At 38.8% G+C, this 18,210-nt stretch overlaps 1 protein-coding gene across 2 annotated transcripts in view; it reads right to left on the reverse strand.

The window, feature by feature from the left end:
• Positions 1-18,210, reverse strand: part of LOC139733916 (tyrosine-protein phosphatase non-receptor type 4-like) — a 199,439-nt gene that overhangs the window by 37,186 nt on the left and 144,043 nt on the right. For both annotated transcript variants that reach the window (XM_071644730.1, XM_071644729.1), the window contains exon 8: positions 11,110-11,262. In XM_071644730.1, coding sequence (XP_071500831.1) covers positions 11,110-11,262 — 153 coding nt within the window. The remainder of the gene's footprint in view (positions 1-11,109; positions 11,263-18,210) is intronic.

An 18,210-nucleotide genomic window follows, 5' to 3' on the forward strand; every position in this document is an offset into this window, starting at 1 on the left:
GTATTTTGTACATTGTTATTACAGCTTGATCGTCACATTGACATTATTTTACCGACACGGCAGTTCTTTTCACTGTCGGGATACTGTTTTACGGAAATTAGTTCTTATAATGGTACATACACCTACAGAATATTTACCACGCCTCGACGGGCAACTCATTCCGTGTGTAAGGACGCCCAAGGTTGTACAAAACTTGTATTAAACGATGTGCAATTTCGTTCCTGATCTCCCTATCATTACAGGAGTATAGGCTGCTGCTAAAATACCGTTGCAATCCCAAGAAAACCGCTGGATTTTACGTTAAATTGGTTGGGCTTTTAGGGGAGAGTGCCTGTACATACCACTTTGAAAGACAGGAAAGCAAATTCTTCTCAAATCAGTAGTAACCTGTGATATATTCCCAACAATTCCATTTCAAACACGCTGTTGTTTTCCCGGCCTGCAGCTGCAGGCTATTAACAGCACAATAACAATATGAAGAGAAACGCGTACACTAGTTTGTACTATATAGCTGAATGATTGAGAACAACAGTTACTGTAATCAAGTCAGTCTGCAAGAGAATCTGTGAACAGTCTACTGAGTATTGCAGAAGAAGAGGTGCGCAATAACCACGTGCTGTCATTCAACATGTGCGTACCTGGGAAGAACGCAACTTTCATGTTCAGCTCCCACGCACGGTGTCATGTAAGATGTTCTTTGAGTGGTGGGAGACCGACGTGCAATCAACACGTTACGACGCGAAATGTACAGTTGTTTTCTTCTCTATTTTTTTTTTTTGAGAAGCACAGCGGTGTTTTCAAACACACTATGTTATGTTATTATATTTATGGGATATTACACGATGAGAGGTGAATTAAAACACGCAAGTAAACGTATGCCCACATACACGCACTGACGTAAACACAAAAACACGATATAGTTTTGACGACATGAAATATACTGGTGATCTGTAATTTTCTTAAAATTCAATGATAAAAAAAAATCCTTCCATCTGCCACGTTTCCCTCTCTTCTACATCGCCATTAGGATCAATTTCAGGATCAAATTTGATCATTTCTTCCTCTGTTGTAATTGTCAAATACTATTACATGTACATGTATTGCTCTTTATGATAAACTAACTTACAACTTGGATGGAATTGCCGAATAACCAACCGTTTGACCTTTTTTATTTTCGGTTAAATTACGAATGCCATTACCAGCAAAGAATAAGGGGAAAAAACATTGACGACAGTAAAATAAAAGCGAAGAGCTGATTGTGCGTATGCAGTCTCTTCGGATAGAAGAAACTTGAACCCCCCCCCCCCCCCCCCCACACACACACACACACACAACACACACTTGTGGGCATTTCCACAAAAACAATTGCCAGACTCCAGGTGCTGGACGAAAGAATGCGCGCACTTCTGGTAATAAACAGCGTATGACATAGCCTGGAAACATCGATCGAACAACGATCAGCTTGTAATTGGCAAAGATCATGATTCTAAGCAACACATCATGATTGTGTATAGCTTTTCTTTTGGCCCATACTAGACAACATCGAACAGTCGATTATATATGCTTGAATACCAGTATTTTAATGCTCACTGAACTATAAAAGGGATTGATTAATCACTCAATCAAAAATGGAATTACAGAAATATTACTAGTATGAAGGGTCTCGTATGCCGAGACAAATTCACTACGAGAATGTTATGCAGCCGCATGTTTATTGAGAGCTACATGTACCCGATTAGACAGCAAAATCATGACAATTTCATGCCCCTCAAAACTGCGTATCCCTATTCAAAGTTCGAAGGAACTTCACCTGTGAAAAAAAAATATATATATATATATTATTATATATATACTGTAAATTTCCACAAAATTTTACTTACATATTTTGGCTAGCAACTTTCGTTCGGGGTTTTTCTTTTCTTCATTCTCATTTTTATTTCGTTGCTCGTAAAAGACTTCTTGATTTCTTCAACTAAGTCATGAGGGGCATTCGATCCATCGAACTTGCAATAACCTCATTCCTTTGAATTGAGTGAAACCATGTGTTTCGTACGGGTGCTGTTCGTTATTCCGAAGGTTCGTTATTCCGAAGGTTCGTTAATCCGAAACACGCAAATTCCCTATACTTAGAGGCTCGTTAATCCGAAAATGAAAAGGGGTTCGTTAATCCAAACATTTGTGGCGTTATTCAAAAGATTCGTCAATCCAAAAATGAAATTCGGAGCAACGAACCTTCGGAATAACGAATCTTCGGACTAAAGAGCCTTCGGAATAACGAACCTTCGGAATAACGAGCTGTAATCGTTTCGTACTTCGGCACATCCACGCAAAGCGTGGCGTTTAGCGATCATGCATGTGGCAGACTTTCAGATTATACTCTCTAAAAAAATCGAGTGAAAATTTTCACTCTAAAAAGAGTGAATACAAAAAAAGAGTGAATTTCGAGTGAAATTGGAGTGAATTTTGAGTGAAAATGCTCATTTTCACTCATTTTGGAGTGACGTCAGGGATCACTCCAAAATCTTCGAGTGATCCCTGACGTCACTCCAAAATGAGTGAAAATGAGCATTTTCACTCAAAATTCACTCCAATTTCACTCGAAATTCACTCTTTTTTGTATTCACTCTTTTTAGAGTGAAAATTTTCACTCGATTTTTTTAGAGAGTAGTTAGGGGAAAAGAAACTGGAATAATATACTTCGGAAATGGTGATGTTTAAAGTTAAAGCTTGAAAACAATGCATGTCTATGTTTTATAGTAAACGATAATTAAAAATACCCAACAAAGTTTTGCATTCGCTCTCACAAAAGCTCGCTTGAGAAGATCAAAGTATCCCCCTCTCCTGAAAGGCAGTTGGAGTTTCCGCACCCCCCCCCCTCCCATTCCGAAGTATTTGGAGATCAGATATTGCGTCCTTGGTATAACATCAGATATTGCGTCCTTGATATAACATAAAGCAATCAATGAACGCTGAACATAGGAATCTTTATTCTTAGGGCAAAATACGAATTTTGGAGCTGCTGAGTATGTCCCTACTAATTTCTGCTTACGAGCACATAATTCTGTGAGGAATTCAAAGTTGTATTAATTTTGATGAAAATTTGTTTTGAATTACGAACCTTCGGAACAACGAACATCATCCCATTTTGACTGGAAGGGACTGGCATTTGTTTTTACCGTTTGGAATTGCAGATCGGTGTGTAAAGAAAGAGTAAAATATGGCCACCACGTAGTATTTTGCGGAATTCTATCCGGACTCTTTGTGGAGTTTTCCGACAGTTCATTATTCCACAGGGAAAGGTTCGATAAAGGGATGGTACAGTTTTGTTTGAGATGGGACTAGATGGTTTTTTTTTCTTTTAGATGAGATCTCTAATGAAATAATAGAGAACACATAATTCTATGAAGAATTCAAAGTTTAGTGATGAAAATTGGTTTTTAAATGGCTGAGATACCAGGGAGGTGGAATAAAGCAGTTCAAGAAAAGTATAGACCCACTTTGACGATCGTTTGTTTTACACTGTTTTTATATCAGCCATTTCAAAACAGATTTTGCTCAAATGAATGTTCAATTCCTCTTAGAATTGTATGTTCTTCAACATTTCATAAAGGTTGCTTGTGAGTATCTTGCTATGAAAAAAAAAAATCACCCAATATATTATACCACTCCTTTAATCGAATTAAGACAAACTTATACAGCAGTGAATAACCTGCGGCGAAGACGGGGGGGGGGGGGGGGGGGGGTCATCGTTATAAAATGATGATGAGAAGGGGCTGATAAATGACAAGGGGAACACGCAGCCCATTATTTCAAAGAGGATGATCAGGATCAGCAGGCCCGTAGCGGGGGTGGTGTTAGGGTGCGTATACATTATACGCCACCCCCAAAAAATAAATACTGTAAATAAATAAATAAATATAAAATAAAAGTCTGGAAGGTCCACTTTTTCAAAAAATACCGTAAGACATATTCATAAGCCTCATCTGTATGCACTACTCCAATGTCCACTGTCTCGTTGGATGACCCCGACACCTGACCACTCGGTACCCCTCACCTTACCTTCGCACACAAGTGTGGAATAATGAAGTAACCTATATACAAGAAGCAGAATTTTTTTTTTCTTCATCATCACAGTTTCGTAAGAAGGGAGAGGAAGAGGAAAAAATGAAAATAACAATGATAAAAGCAATTCCACATATTCAGATTACGATTATATTCCAGTTCGTCTCTTGGTGTATATCGTGTATTCGTGTGTGAATTTACGCCTACCGATTGTAGTTCGTTATTCCGAAGGTCCGTTATTCCGAAGGTTCTTTAGTCCGAAGGTTCGTTATTCCGAAGGTTCGATAATCCGAAAAAGTGATAAGGTTTGTTATTCCGAAGGTTCATTAATCCGAAAATGAAGTAAGGTTCGTTAATCAGAAAAGGAAACAAAGCTCGTTATCCCAAATGTTCGCTACGGACCAAATTTCATTTTCGGATAAACGAACATTCAGAACAACGAACCCTATTTCATTTTCGGATTAACGAACCTTCGGAATAACGAACCTTCGTAATACCGCCACAAATGTTCGGATTATAACGAACCCTTTTTCATTTTCGGATTCTGTAGGTATTATAGGGAATTTGTGTGTTTCGGATTAACGAACCTTCTGTCAGCTTTAAACGGGTATGTGCGTGATTCTGTATACGTGTGTGTTTTCATTTAATTTTCATTCCTTGATATCTCCATTTTTAAAACTTTTTGTAATGGAGTATACGCTGATGAAAACATTATCAAGTCGCGACTCGACCACTCACCTATCATCTTAACCCATCTCCGCACACACGTACTCTCTAAAAAAATCGAGTGAAAATATTCACTCTTAAAGGAGTGAATACAAAAAGAGTGAATTTAGTGTGAAATTGGAGTGAATTTTGAATGCAAAGTTCATTTTCACTCATTTTGGAGTGACCTCAGGGATCACTCGAAGAATTTGGAGTGATCCCTGAGGTCACTCTAAAACGAGTGAAAATGAACATTTTCACTCAAAATTCACTCGAAATTCACTCTTTTTTGTATTCACTCCTTTAAGGGTGAATATTTTCACTCGATTTTTTTTAGAGAGATTCAAAGAAGCAGATATTTTTTCTTTCATCACAATAATGTCAGGAGTAGATATAAAATTCATCAATTCCACAAATAGAGATTACGATTGTATTCCAGTTTGTGAATCGTGTGTTCTTGTGTTTGTAATTATGTGTTTACAAGCACCTCAACATAACACCATTTTTTCAACATATACATATTATGGTTACAATTCGTTATTCCGAAGGTTCGTTCTTCCGAAGGTTCATTAATCCGAAAATGAAATAAGGTTCGTTATTCCGAAGGTTCGTTAATCCGAAAATGAAATAAAAGCTCGTTATTCCGAAGGTTCGTTACGGACCCTATTTCATTTTCGGATCAACGGACCTTCTGAATAACGAACCCTATTTCATTTTTGGATTACCGAACCTTCGAAATAACGCCACAAAATGTTCGGATTAACGAACCTTCGGAATAACGAACAGTACCCTTTTATATATGAACTAACGAACCATCACAAAATCGAACCTTCATTTCGGATTGGCAAACCTTCGGAGAATTTAATAGGCCATATCATTCATCATTTTCGGATTCACGAACCTTTGGAATAAAGCACTTTCAGAGCAACACGCTCTAAAACCACCCTTTTTATTCGGGCATTGGGAGAAAGTTCAGAAAAGAATCTTTGAGGTATAAGAAATCAGTTTCATTCTTATTCGACACTATCGATGATTTCTAGGCGTGGTGTTCAATTTCCGACAAAAAAAAAAAAAAAAAAAAGAAGAAGGAGGAGGTTCGTTATGCCGATGGTTCGTTATTGCAAATCCGATACACGCAGATTCCCTCTGCCGACTATAATATAGAAGTTTGTCAATCCGAAAATAATCAACAGGGTTCGTTTATCCCATTGCACTTGTGGCATTATTCCGAAGGTTCGTTTCTCTGGAAATGAAATAAGATTCGTTGATCAGAGAATGAATCACGTCGTACGAAACTTTTTCTGATAAACGAACTTGCAGTATACCGAATCAATTTTCGTTATCAAATGAACGAACCTTCGATCCTTTCTTCCTCTCATTTTTTTATATTTTTATTTCTTTTTTATTATCGAACCTTCTGGTTATTAGGGATAATCAAGAAAAGACAAAATCCTTGAGGCAAGATAAGTTAACATACATGGTTCGACATAGTTTACTTTTTATCGAGGAGTATTCATATGGCAGTGAGTGATATCTTACAAGGAGGTATGGAAAACGTGGAGATATAATCGTAACAAATAAGTATAGTATCTTTTGGTTTAGAATGGTTGATTTTTTTCAGGCACGGTATACATTATTCCGTTGAAAGGAAATTCTGATGTTTCGTTATTTCGGGTGCATGTACGTCACGATACCGACACCCACGAGTCATATTTACATAATATACAGTCCAGGAGTCATACACCTCACGAGTCATACAGCCCTGAGTTCGACATAGATGATGTCCACTGGCGGGGAGGGAAAATACCGAATGTTCCATCCGAAGGGTTTGGAATGCTATTGAGGGAGGTTATAAGTCCCGAGACGAAGTCGAGGAACTTACAGCCTCCCGAAATAGTGTTTCAAACCCTGATGGTGGAATGTTTGGTACATGTTCCCGACAACGAAAGTCATTATCTGTTAGATTAGGCCTATATGGGTTAGTCAAATTATCACACTTTCGTACGCATTACAATTATCGGTCATCTGCTTTAATTTTCACATTGTACGGAATAGGCAAATTTATATCCTATCGATTGCGTGAAAAATATGATCGTACAATCGTTTGGTATCGTTTGTCATTTCTTACGTGAAAATGTTTTCCCATGGGAGAGCATTACAAAAGTTTTCTGCCCATGGGCGAACATAACCAATGTGCCTCCATCACGTGACTGTGTTCAGCCAATCAATCAAAACCGGTATTTGAATAACCCATTTAACGTGAGCAAAAAAGGCCTAAACGAGACCGACACATTAAATCCCGTGTTGTATATCCATCGAGCTCGTGGACTGTTTTTATTTATGTCGAACTCGTGAGCCGTTTTTACCGAGTGTCGAACTCATGAACTTCATTTGCCCAGCGTCGAACTCGTGGGCTCTATGACTCGTGACCTGTATGACTCATGGACCTGTTTTCAATGTCGAACTCGTGGGCTGCATGAGTCGTGGGTGTCGGTCTCGTAGGATGACCCCGTTATTTCGAATCTGAAACACGCAAAATCTCCAGATGTTTGTTAAAGAAAATATAAGGATTCGTTAATACGAATATTACTGTGGCATTATCCCCAGGGTTTGTAAATCTGAGAAAAAGTTTGTTAATCTTAGAACGAACTCTCATGTATAGGTCTGCGTGGTACGAAACTTATGGCCTATTAGTTTCGGGATTGCGGAATCTTCAGAATTACACATTGTGTTTCGCTTTCGAATCAACAAACCTTCAAAATTACTTGACTTTTCTTCTTCTTTTTCCATATTTTGTTAAGCGAACCTTCGGAAAACTGAAACTTTTTTTTTCTCTCTTTCATTTTTTTTCTTTATTAAAAAAACAAAACAAAAACAAAAACAAAAAACTTCGGATTGTGAACTGTGAGAAACGAACAGTTACTGTTGTTTTTTCCCTGATCAGTGGTGATAATTGAGGTACTCAGTAAGATATAATTCAGTAGAAAAGAAAATAAGGCACACAAAAAAACAAGTTACTAGTATTTGAATCCTGACATCAATTAATGTTTTTTTTTTCTTTTTACCGATAAATGAAAGATCAGACAGATAAGAAATGAGAGGAAAAAGAAAAAATAGCCTGTGATAACGAATCGTATTAAATGTTTGACATCCTTAGTCTTCGCCCTCGGTCTTCGATTTGCTTTCCTTACCTGTCCATCCCGGGTCCCCCAGGCCCCAGACTGCTTATAACCTCCAGGAATGCACCAGTGCGCGCGGTTTCCTTTGTTGAATGCTCTCTATTCTACCGCCCCACCCTTCCCCCAAGTCTGGCACCTTGCCATCGTGGGATTTTTCATGTTTTCCTTCTTGGTCAAGTTGGTGTTCACAACTTTGTCTACGTGACTGCGTTCTGTTTTGTTTCTCCGAATTCGCTGCGTGCTCTACAGACACGTGGTGCACAAACAGTTACTGTATGGCTGTTTACGAGGGGGGTCACCTATACTCACCTGCAAACAGCTTACGGCGAGCAGAAAACGCCAGTTCTCTGCTGGTGGTTACTTTTACTGCCAAAATATTGGGCTTTGTCACTACGGAATACTATTCACACACAAATTGCATTGGAATATTCAAGTACATTGTATAACTACTCGTACTTCCGATCATAGCGATCTCTCGAGTGTTCGTGTTTCATCGAAAAGTAAGTGTTAGAAAGTTGTTGAAACTGCGTAGCAGCGCTAGACAGTCGTTAGTTTAGGGCTTCCGTATGCTCGATTTTTATGGGTTTATTGATATTGGAGCTCAGGGAAAATGTGGGGGAAAAGGATGACTTCAAAATAATTTGCTTGCCCGATTCGGTCAAGCATTTTTTTTTCCTTGTTCCAAAACGCTTGCCCAACTTTACTACTAGCTTGTTAGTATTAATAGTATGAGAAAGTGTGTGATAGATTGCTTCACATGTCATGATCGTACTGTACAAACTCAAAGAAAAAAAATTACTCGCAATTTTCCTGAAAGTGAGATCGAACAAAAACTTTAAAAAGATAAAATTAGATAAAAAAATGTCATGATCGTGCTGGAGAGAGCCCAAAGAATTTGCTAGATTGTATATTTGTAGTCAGACAAATCACACGCAGTTTTGCTGAGCATGATTTCGAAAGAATTTGACAAAACTTTGTCATGATCGTGCTGTGACAGAGCTCAAAGAATTCGTAAAGTGCAAACAAGTCAAACGCAGTTTTGCTTATGTTGAGATCGAAAGAAAGTGTATAATGTTTATTAATACGATCGTGAGAACTCAAAAATTGAAACGCACCGTTACTAACCCCGCGTGAAACACACGAGCCGTTCAAATACACTACAACATGATACATGTAACGAGTGTATCGTGCATGCATCAAACGTTAGAAAGGTTGTGCCACAGAGATGATCCGATCGACGGGGAAAGGGTGTGCGTGCACCACTTCAGTATCTGCCCGTAGTTGCGTGCACACGAAGAATGAATCATGCCCGTCCTACCGCGGCAGGACGATCAGCGTCCTACCGCGTTCCTCCGCACGATTTTTTTTCCCCTGCCGCTGCGCATAGAAAAAAACGTTCAGCGCGTATACGCGTTCGGCAAATCGTCCTACCGCAAATTTGCGGGATCCCGCGGTAGAACGCTAGTGAGAATAAATATCCCTTCCCTTACAGAAAAAGAGCAAGGTGTCACATTATCCTGAACACTGGATTTGTAATTCAAAAAAAGTAGATAGGTGTATATGATAATTTTGGATGGCGGTTTCAGTACCACATACAGTTATCCTTTAAAAATCATGCCTTGGTGTCAATAACACATCAGATTGGTGAACCATCGAGAATTGTGTGACCGATGCTCTCCAGTCCATAGTGTGTATCTCGGCACCTTTCTTGCCTCTTGGCAATTATTATCATCATTTCTTTCTCTACTTTTTTTTTTTTTTGATTTTCGAGACAAAGTAATCTCTCTCTCTCTCCGTACCATTTGAATGTTGGGAAGAAGAGGGTGGGGGAACTTGTAGATAACTAATAATTTTGGATGGAGGTTTCCATCCTACATGGGGTCATCCTTTTAAAATTCATTGCTTAGTCTCAATACCTGTTATATTGGCAAACCTTCAAAAATTGTATAACCGATGGTCATCATTCAATAGTGTGTCTCTAGGCACTTTCCTTGCCTCTTAGCAATTCTCTTTCATTATCATTATTTGTTTTTGAAGACAAAGTAACTTCCTCTCCCCTATTCCATTGGATTGTTAGGATAAAAGGGGTAGGGGAGGTTGCAGATTTCTGAATCATGATTGCTTTGCTCTGCTAACATCCAGACAAACTGACTCCAGAGAGAAAGGAGTTGGGTTAAAGCCCCCTGGCAGCAGCTGTACCTCCCAGCACCCATCTGAGTCAGCTAAAACTGAGACGCATTCCCACCCCGATGGACGGACGGATGGAGGACACTACGAACTCATTCATGCTCTCCCAGCGAGGCCTTCGAGGAGAGATTACTAGGCAAATCCTTCCAGACGTGAGCGCAAGATGTATTGCCTTCCGTAAGGGGGCTGAGCTAAAAATAAAAAGCTGCACTTGTATGGCCCCCTCACTGGATAAGAGGCATTACATACCTATTGTGATTTCCCGCAGCCACTGCTTTCGTTATAGCAGTATGAACTTGCCAGTGTTTAATAGCACTCATGAAAGTGAGCACTTGTAAACATATCTAATTTGGTTTCTTGAAGCTTGCATGGAGATGGAACTACTCTTCACAGTTTTCTTAGAAAAAAAAACACACAAACAAACTCCCAGCTAACAAACAATTGCAGCACTCTCACAAAAAATAACAAAAATCTATGGCTACTACTGCAACTTCTACTTCACTTGGTATTACACTGTTTTTTTTCCTGCAGCTACTAGTTGATATAATTCATATTACACAAAAAACCCATAATATTTCTGTTGTTCCTCCCTCTCCTACCTCTACCAATTCTACTACAACTGCTACTACCACTATGACTACCACTTCTAATACTACAACTATTCACACTACTTCTACATTGTACTACTACTACTACTACTACTACTACTACTACTACTACTACTACTACTACTACTACTACTACTTCACTACTTCTACTGCTACTGCCATAACTACAATCATAACCATAACCATAACCATAACCATAACTGTAACCATAATTATAACTATAACCATAACCATAATTATAACTATAACCATTACTGTTATAATTACTATTACCATTACTATTACTACTACTACTACCACTAATACTACCATCAACCACCCCTACAACTCCTACAACAAAATAAAACCACTGCAACAGGCATCCTTACTATTTCTCTCCTTTGTTGGATGAAGAACTGTTTGCGTTTGAAGGAGATCTTAACGATCTTTGCCCACGAGAACTGGTTGATCCGGACGCCGTTCTGGAAGATGCTCAGCCCAGCTGACACCACTCCGATGTCGATTTCAGTCCCAAGTTGATCCTGATGAAATTAACAAGATTGACATCACTAAGTTAGGCCAGGAGGATCTTCATTAGTTCTACATCTTGTATATTTATTTATCTGTTGTTGTTTTTTATTAGAACATACCTATCACACACTGACCAAAACAACAGCAACAACAATAGCCAAAAGTTTAAGATGACTGATTTTTTTTTTTTCATACACCTAAAAAGTGCAAACTCAATGTCTACAATGTTGTACAAATGCTGTGTTCTTTAGTCTACTAAACAGGGGATGCCATGATGATATCAGGAGTTTTGTGTTTTGTATTTCAATTTTGGTAGACAGCCATCTAATTCTCCAAGTCCAAAAAAAAATTTTTTTTTTTGCTTTTGCTTTTGTAAAAAAGCAAAAACAAAAAGCAAAAACAAAACAAACACAGACACATACACAGATACACACACTTCCTATTCACTTCACACTCTATTCCTCTTGAATCCAGAACTGCCAAGCAATCAGGATATAATGTTCTTGTCTTTTGCTCTGTTGCGCACATCTCAATCAGCAAAAGAATTCCCAAATGAAAGAGAGGCTTTCACATTCTCTTGCAAGGACAGAGAGAGTATTCACTTTTTCGGTAATCCTCCTACAGAGTTGGTGAGAATTGGCATCTCTGTTATCCCCATTTCCCTGAATAAAGCAACATGAAACATGTCTCCTCAGTCCCACTTATTCGCTTTGATATTGGGTGTCTCACTACTCACATGGTATGTACCAAATTAGAGCCAGTGGGTGAAATCTTATAAGTCCTATGTAGGATCATGAGGAAGAGCCTCAAGTTTATCTTACTCTAAACAAGCTGTAAATCTCACTTGCCTTTCTAATAAAGAGGAAAAGTGTTACTTTAAAATAAAAACAGAAACATGGCTATCTTTTTCTCTATCCAAACTCTCCCCCCCCCAAAAAAAAAAAAAAAAAAAATCCAAAGAGATCAGTGATGAGATGTGCACTGGTATCCGATATCAGAGGCATAGAATGGTATTTGTAAGTATGCAATGTAAGCTGAACAGAGCTTGAAATAAATATAACCCAATGAATCAAAACCCTCTTTTAATTGTTGTCAGGCTAGCAAATTTTATTAAAGATAAAATTACATTATCAATGAGATATCATATGGGAGAAATGCACCTTGACTTACATTCTTTTTTAAAATGTGAAATTCATTATTGCTGGTAAAAATGTTAACTATAATGAAAAGGTGCCTTTATCATCTCAATGTTCTTATACACTGACCTACTTAAATATTCTATTGGTGACAAGCTAAGAATAGAATGATAAATCTAGGACATTCATATCAAAACATGCAAGTTGCTTTCCACTTTCTCTGTTTGCTTAGTTTTTTTCTTTCCTTTGCAAAGTGTGATACAAGACCTTTAGAGTGCTCATTCTCTTTTCAAGTTCAACTTTAGGATATAAACTAAATTCAGAGTGATCAGAAACTAAAATTCACAAAGATTGATGAAAGATGTTAAAGATGAAAGATATTTGATCTTTCACATTTCCTCCTTTGCGATGCATCCGCGAAACCATGTTACATTGCAGTCAATACAGTTTGTCCAAAACCTACTGAGACTCATCGGACAGGGCTGTTTGCCACTCTTGAGGCTTGAAATGACAGCGTATGTTGCCCCCCCCCCCCCTCCATGAGCTCAACACAAATTAAACCCTGCAGCTTTTGATGATATTCATAATGACCCATATGTGGTCTAATGGAGAGAGGGTGCCTGACTTGGCATTCAAGGGAAATTTACTGCACGGAGAAAGTGCAGTGAATGGAATGACAACTGACAACATTAAAGGACAAGTTCACCTTCATAGACATGTGGGTTGAGTGAATGCAGCAATATTAGTAGAACACATCAGTGAGAGTTTGAGCAAAATCGGACAATCTGTTAAAAAGTTTCTGCGCAGTCACGGCTGGATGAAAGACTACTATAGCTTGTGATGTCACATGAGTACAATGACATAAAGAAAGAATAAAGAAAATTCAACATATTTCCATTTTTGTTGTCATACGTCAGTAGCAAGTCGAAGAAATGTGCACTTTATTCAAAAAGTATAAAGTTTTGTGAAATTCTCTTTTATTTTCCTTATACAGTCGTACGCATGTGACATCATACACTGTAGTAGTCTTCTCTTCCAGCAGTGACTGCGCAGATACTTACAATATTTGTAACTTTTGAACGGATTGTCCAATTTTCCTCAAACTTTCACTGATGTGTTCTACTAATATTGCTGCATTCTCTCAATCCTTATGTATATGAAGGTGGACTTGTCCTTTAAAGAAAACCACAGTAACTGCTCATTGCAAAATTGTATAAAATCAAACATATAAATACAGCCATGACAATTTGAAAAACAAGAAGTTATTGCACATGGCATTGATACGCAGCCTAAACAAGTCATTTTTGGCATGACTCTAAAATTGTGTGTGCAAGAAGATCAAAGTATAACAAAGTATGAATCTGTACAAAAAAAAATTAACTTCATTCATGCTATAAAATATGTCACAGCATTACATTCTTAATAAATTCCATGTAGAATCAGGAAGACAGCCTATTTCACCCCCTTTAAATCTGACTGCACTGATGCAAGACAGACTTTTGTTTTCCTACGATCATCAAAACAGCATACTATATGAGAATATTTAAAAAGAGCACATCAACCTCTGGATTATAGTGTCTATATTACTGAGGAAAATGTTGGTTTTTGCTCTGAAATGGAAACATCAATGAAATGTGTGAACTATCGCTGTGGTAACACAATTTCATTTGGGTAACAACGAAAATGTGAAATAATACCCACTAAGGTACACCAGAAGCATTGCAATCTCTGAGCATTCTTGATCATTGTTGCTAATGCCAATCATGTGACGTTTTAAAATCAATTAAAATATATTGGGCCAAAGTAATATCCACTGCGCAAGAGTGTCACACATGCAGCTTCAATTCAATACTACTGCTTGGGCACATTTCGTACATCACATACTGTAAAACATGATATATTCGCGGCATGAAATTTTCACGAATTGGAGCCGACAGCCCTTTTCGTGGTATGAATTTTTTGCGAATTGCCACTGGTGTTCAATGCATGTAGTGCCAACAAAAACTTTCGTGTGCATTTTAATTTCGCGAATTTTGGCGCTCACGAAATTCGCGATATTAAAATGCACGCAAAAATTCCTCGTTTTACATTATCAGTAACATTCTACCTAATCACTATTGAACGAGGACAGCCCTTCAAGAATGAAAGATGGGTGCATCGACGTTATTTCACACTTTTGATCTTATAATACTCCAAAACACCTTGTCATCCTGACAAATTGCAAAAGAAGACACACAAGTTTCTTAGTGGAGCCTGTTGATATATTGCAAGCAAATTCAAATGGTAGAACTTCTGGAAACTATGTACGACTTTGAATTGTGCTGTCGTTTCACTTGTTTTGTTTTTCCCTGTGAACTGAAATAGTACCTGGTTTTGAGTGTTAAATGTGGTCAAATGTATTGATATCATGTATGCAATAATATAGTGATCATCTTAAGTGGCCTTTATAAATAAAGAAAAGTATTTGTTTTGAGGGTCATTTTGCCAACATAAGACCATACATTTCTTTGGTTTAGATGAACAATAACAACCAGATCATCATGTCATTAAAATATGACACTTTGCCAACCGCTCTCAGTTTCTATGCTATATAGTACATTATATAAACCTTTTACATGCCCATAAACATAGTGGTATCTTGCTCAAGTAATTTCAAAGGCCTTTAAAAAACAATCCCTCTAAAACTTGATCTCAAGTGCAGTGTTTGACACCCCATCCAGGCATAACAATGGCTCATTGTCTGCCTCAAGCCCTGTTCTAACAGACCTCATCATGGCAATGTCGCGACAACGTTCAAGAACAAAATTCCTCGTCTCGGGCAATAAAACCGCAGGAGAGAGCAAGGGGTAGCATATCAATGAATAGACACACACCAAAAACCTTACCTGGCTAGGTTTCCATGAAGGGGGTGTGTTCACTGATGCAACTAACCTGTCACCTATTGCTCTATACTGTGCAACATACAAAACGTGGTTACAATCACTGATCTCAATTGGAGTGCGGTATCATTCTCTGTCTGCAATGTTGTGCATGAGGGTTGAGTGTATCAAAGGAATATTACCACAGTTGTGCTAAAACAGGAGACAAAGTGTGGCAGTAACATCAGGGTACTGTAAAACATGATATATTTGCTGCACGAAATTTTCGCGAATTGGAGCCAACATCCTTTTTCGTGGCACGAAATCTTTGCGAATTGCCACTAGCGTTCAATGCACATAGTGTAAACAAGAAATTTCACGTGCATTTTAATTTCGCGAAGCTTGGCGCTCGCAAAATTCGCAAAATTAAAATGCACGCGAACATTCCTCGTTTTACAGTATTATCATGACAATTACCCTCGCTGGGTAGGGTAGATATTGGCAAAAATTATTGTGAGCAACACTTGCGGGAACTGGTCTAACAGGCAAGGTGAAAAAAAAAAAGATTACCTTGATGTTGCCTGGATGTTGCCATGGTAACTTTAGTTTGAAAGGCTCTGCTAAAATGGGGCTTCAGTGGCCAAACTCTTGACCAAAACACAAAGTATCTTGGGATGTGTTCTCTGGAGATGATGAACTGAAAGTCATTTTGGATCTGGCCCATACCAACCACTGCCAACTACTGTAAAAAATGGCAATTTTCGTGGTGTTGAAATTTTCGTGCATTTCGCGCAACCCGAAACTAGCGCGAAAATAAAAGCATGTGAATATTTTTGCTTGCCATATGTTCCAGTAGTTGATGTCTTGATTCCGCAAAATAAAAAAATGCTAAATTCTTTTTACCCCGTCGAGCGCGAAAATTAGTCGCATGAAAATATCCACTTTTATAGTACACATCTCCACTCCTTGGGCCAAACAGCGCAATGGAGTTGATAAGGCCTCCCTCTCGACTCATAATAGACTGTGCAGACATGATAAGGGCAAGAACTTGAGGAACGCAATATGAAAGGCCTTTGCAAATGCATTTTGATAGTGGGTATTGAAACGTGTGTCAAACAAAGGAAAGATAATACACGCAGCCATGGATGAAGAGAAGGAAATCTGGATTTTGATTTTGTATGTTACTGTAGCAGCACAGGTTTATGACCATAGTACCATTATCATTGCAAATAGGTTCAAATTTGGGTGGCGACTGGGTGACGTCTTTTTGAGTCATCGTTCTCGTTGTAAAAAAAAAAAAATAATAATCAAACTAGGGTCGTGATTCTTGGCGAAGAGCTAACCTGTGCATGAACAGTCTGTACATGAATAATGGTATGCTTTACAATGCGTCACAATGCCAATTTAATACCTCATGCGCACCAAAGCTGGTAAAAATAGCACTTACATTTGTAGGCAAAACACATGCAGTGTAGAGTGGGATTTAAAGGCGCATAGTCCCGGTAGTGTAGAGGGCGCTGTTGAATAATTGTGCCGATCACTGTTAGCATGATACGAAGATTGCCGAAGTTGAGCTGTCATGAAGATTAAAGCGCTTAGGTGTTGCTAGGTAACGTTGCCTTCGTTGTCTTCTCTGCGCATCATGCAGTCTGTAGTAATGCCAGAGTGCGTACATATGTGCTTCTTCGTATGACATCACAAAAGAAGTTTGCTACAGCTGTCATCCCCATCAGCCGAATCATGAGCCGAACTGTGATCAGACCACTGACTACAGTGGATCGGACTTCTGCGGACTCGGGGAAATGGGTCACAGCATAAGCGCTAAAGAGGAGCTGATAGCGTAGGTCTCTATAGGAAACTTGCGCCGTGCGCCCGTGTACGCATTTGATTAAACCACCGGGACCATGTGCCTTTAAGATTCCAATTTTTTTTGGGCAGTCACAGTTCAAACTGTACAGCTTCATGTCTTTTTGCAACAACAACAACAAAAAATCACACAAATTATTGCAATTTGGATCAAGATCCAAATCTCACAAAATATAATAATCATTTCTGTTAACCTTAAAAAAAATTTCAAAGTTTGGGTTGCAATCCTCATTGCCACCCAAAATAATGCATTACTGTATTATTACATGATATTTTCGCGGCATGAAATTTTCGCGAATGGAGCTGACGGCCTTTTCTGCGGCATGAAATTTTCGCGAGTTGCCTCAAATATTCAATGCATACAGTGTAGACACGAACTTTCGCGTGCATCTTAATTTCGCAAATTTTGGCTCTCGTGAGATTAAAATATGCGAAATTAAAATGTACGCGAACATTCATTTTACAGTATTATGAATGCACTGAGAATGGTAGTCGTGTGACATGCAGCATACAGAAGGTAAGTATCAGTGTGGTGATGGATGTAAGTTGTCCTGGTCCTTTACAGACGATGCAAAAATACAGAGGTATTGATGTCCAGCCCCATACAACCCCACCTGGCACTGGGTAAAGGGCTAACTATTTCCAGCTACGAGTAGCCCTAGAATCAGCTGTAGGACAGCTGCTGCTACAGGCATGGGTCTTATATCATTCGCTTTATCAGGTGAGCTAGAAGACCCGTGACCGTGACAGTGTTTCAAATGACTGAAAGAGTTTAAAGGTGCATGGTCCCGGTGTTTTAGTCAAATGCGTAGGCGGGCGCACGGCCCAAGTTTCCTATAAAGACCTACGCTATTGACTCCTCTTTAGCGCTTACGCTTTGGCCCACTTCCCCGAGTCCGAAGAAGTCTGATTCATTGTAGTCAGTGGTCCGATCACAGTTCTGCTCATGATTTGGCTGAGGGGGATGACAGCTTTAGTAAACTTCTTTTGTGATGTCATAATAACAAGCACGTATGCACGCAACCTGGCATTACTACAGACTGCGCTATGCGCAGAGAAGACAACGAAGGCAACATTACTTAGCAACACCTACGCACTT

Source organism: Diadema antillarum, unplaced genomic scaffold, assembly GCF_040938485.1.
Source record: "Diadema antillarum isolate AM-2024a unplaced genomic scaffold, OU_Dant_1.0 seq00000503_RagTag, whole genome shotgun sequence".
In the NCBI taxonomy this organism is placed as follows: Eukaryota; Metazoa; Echinodermata; class Echinoidea; order Diadematoida; family Diadematidae; genus Diadema; species Diadema antillarum.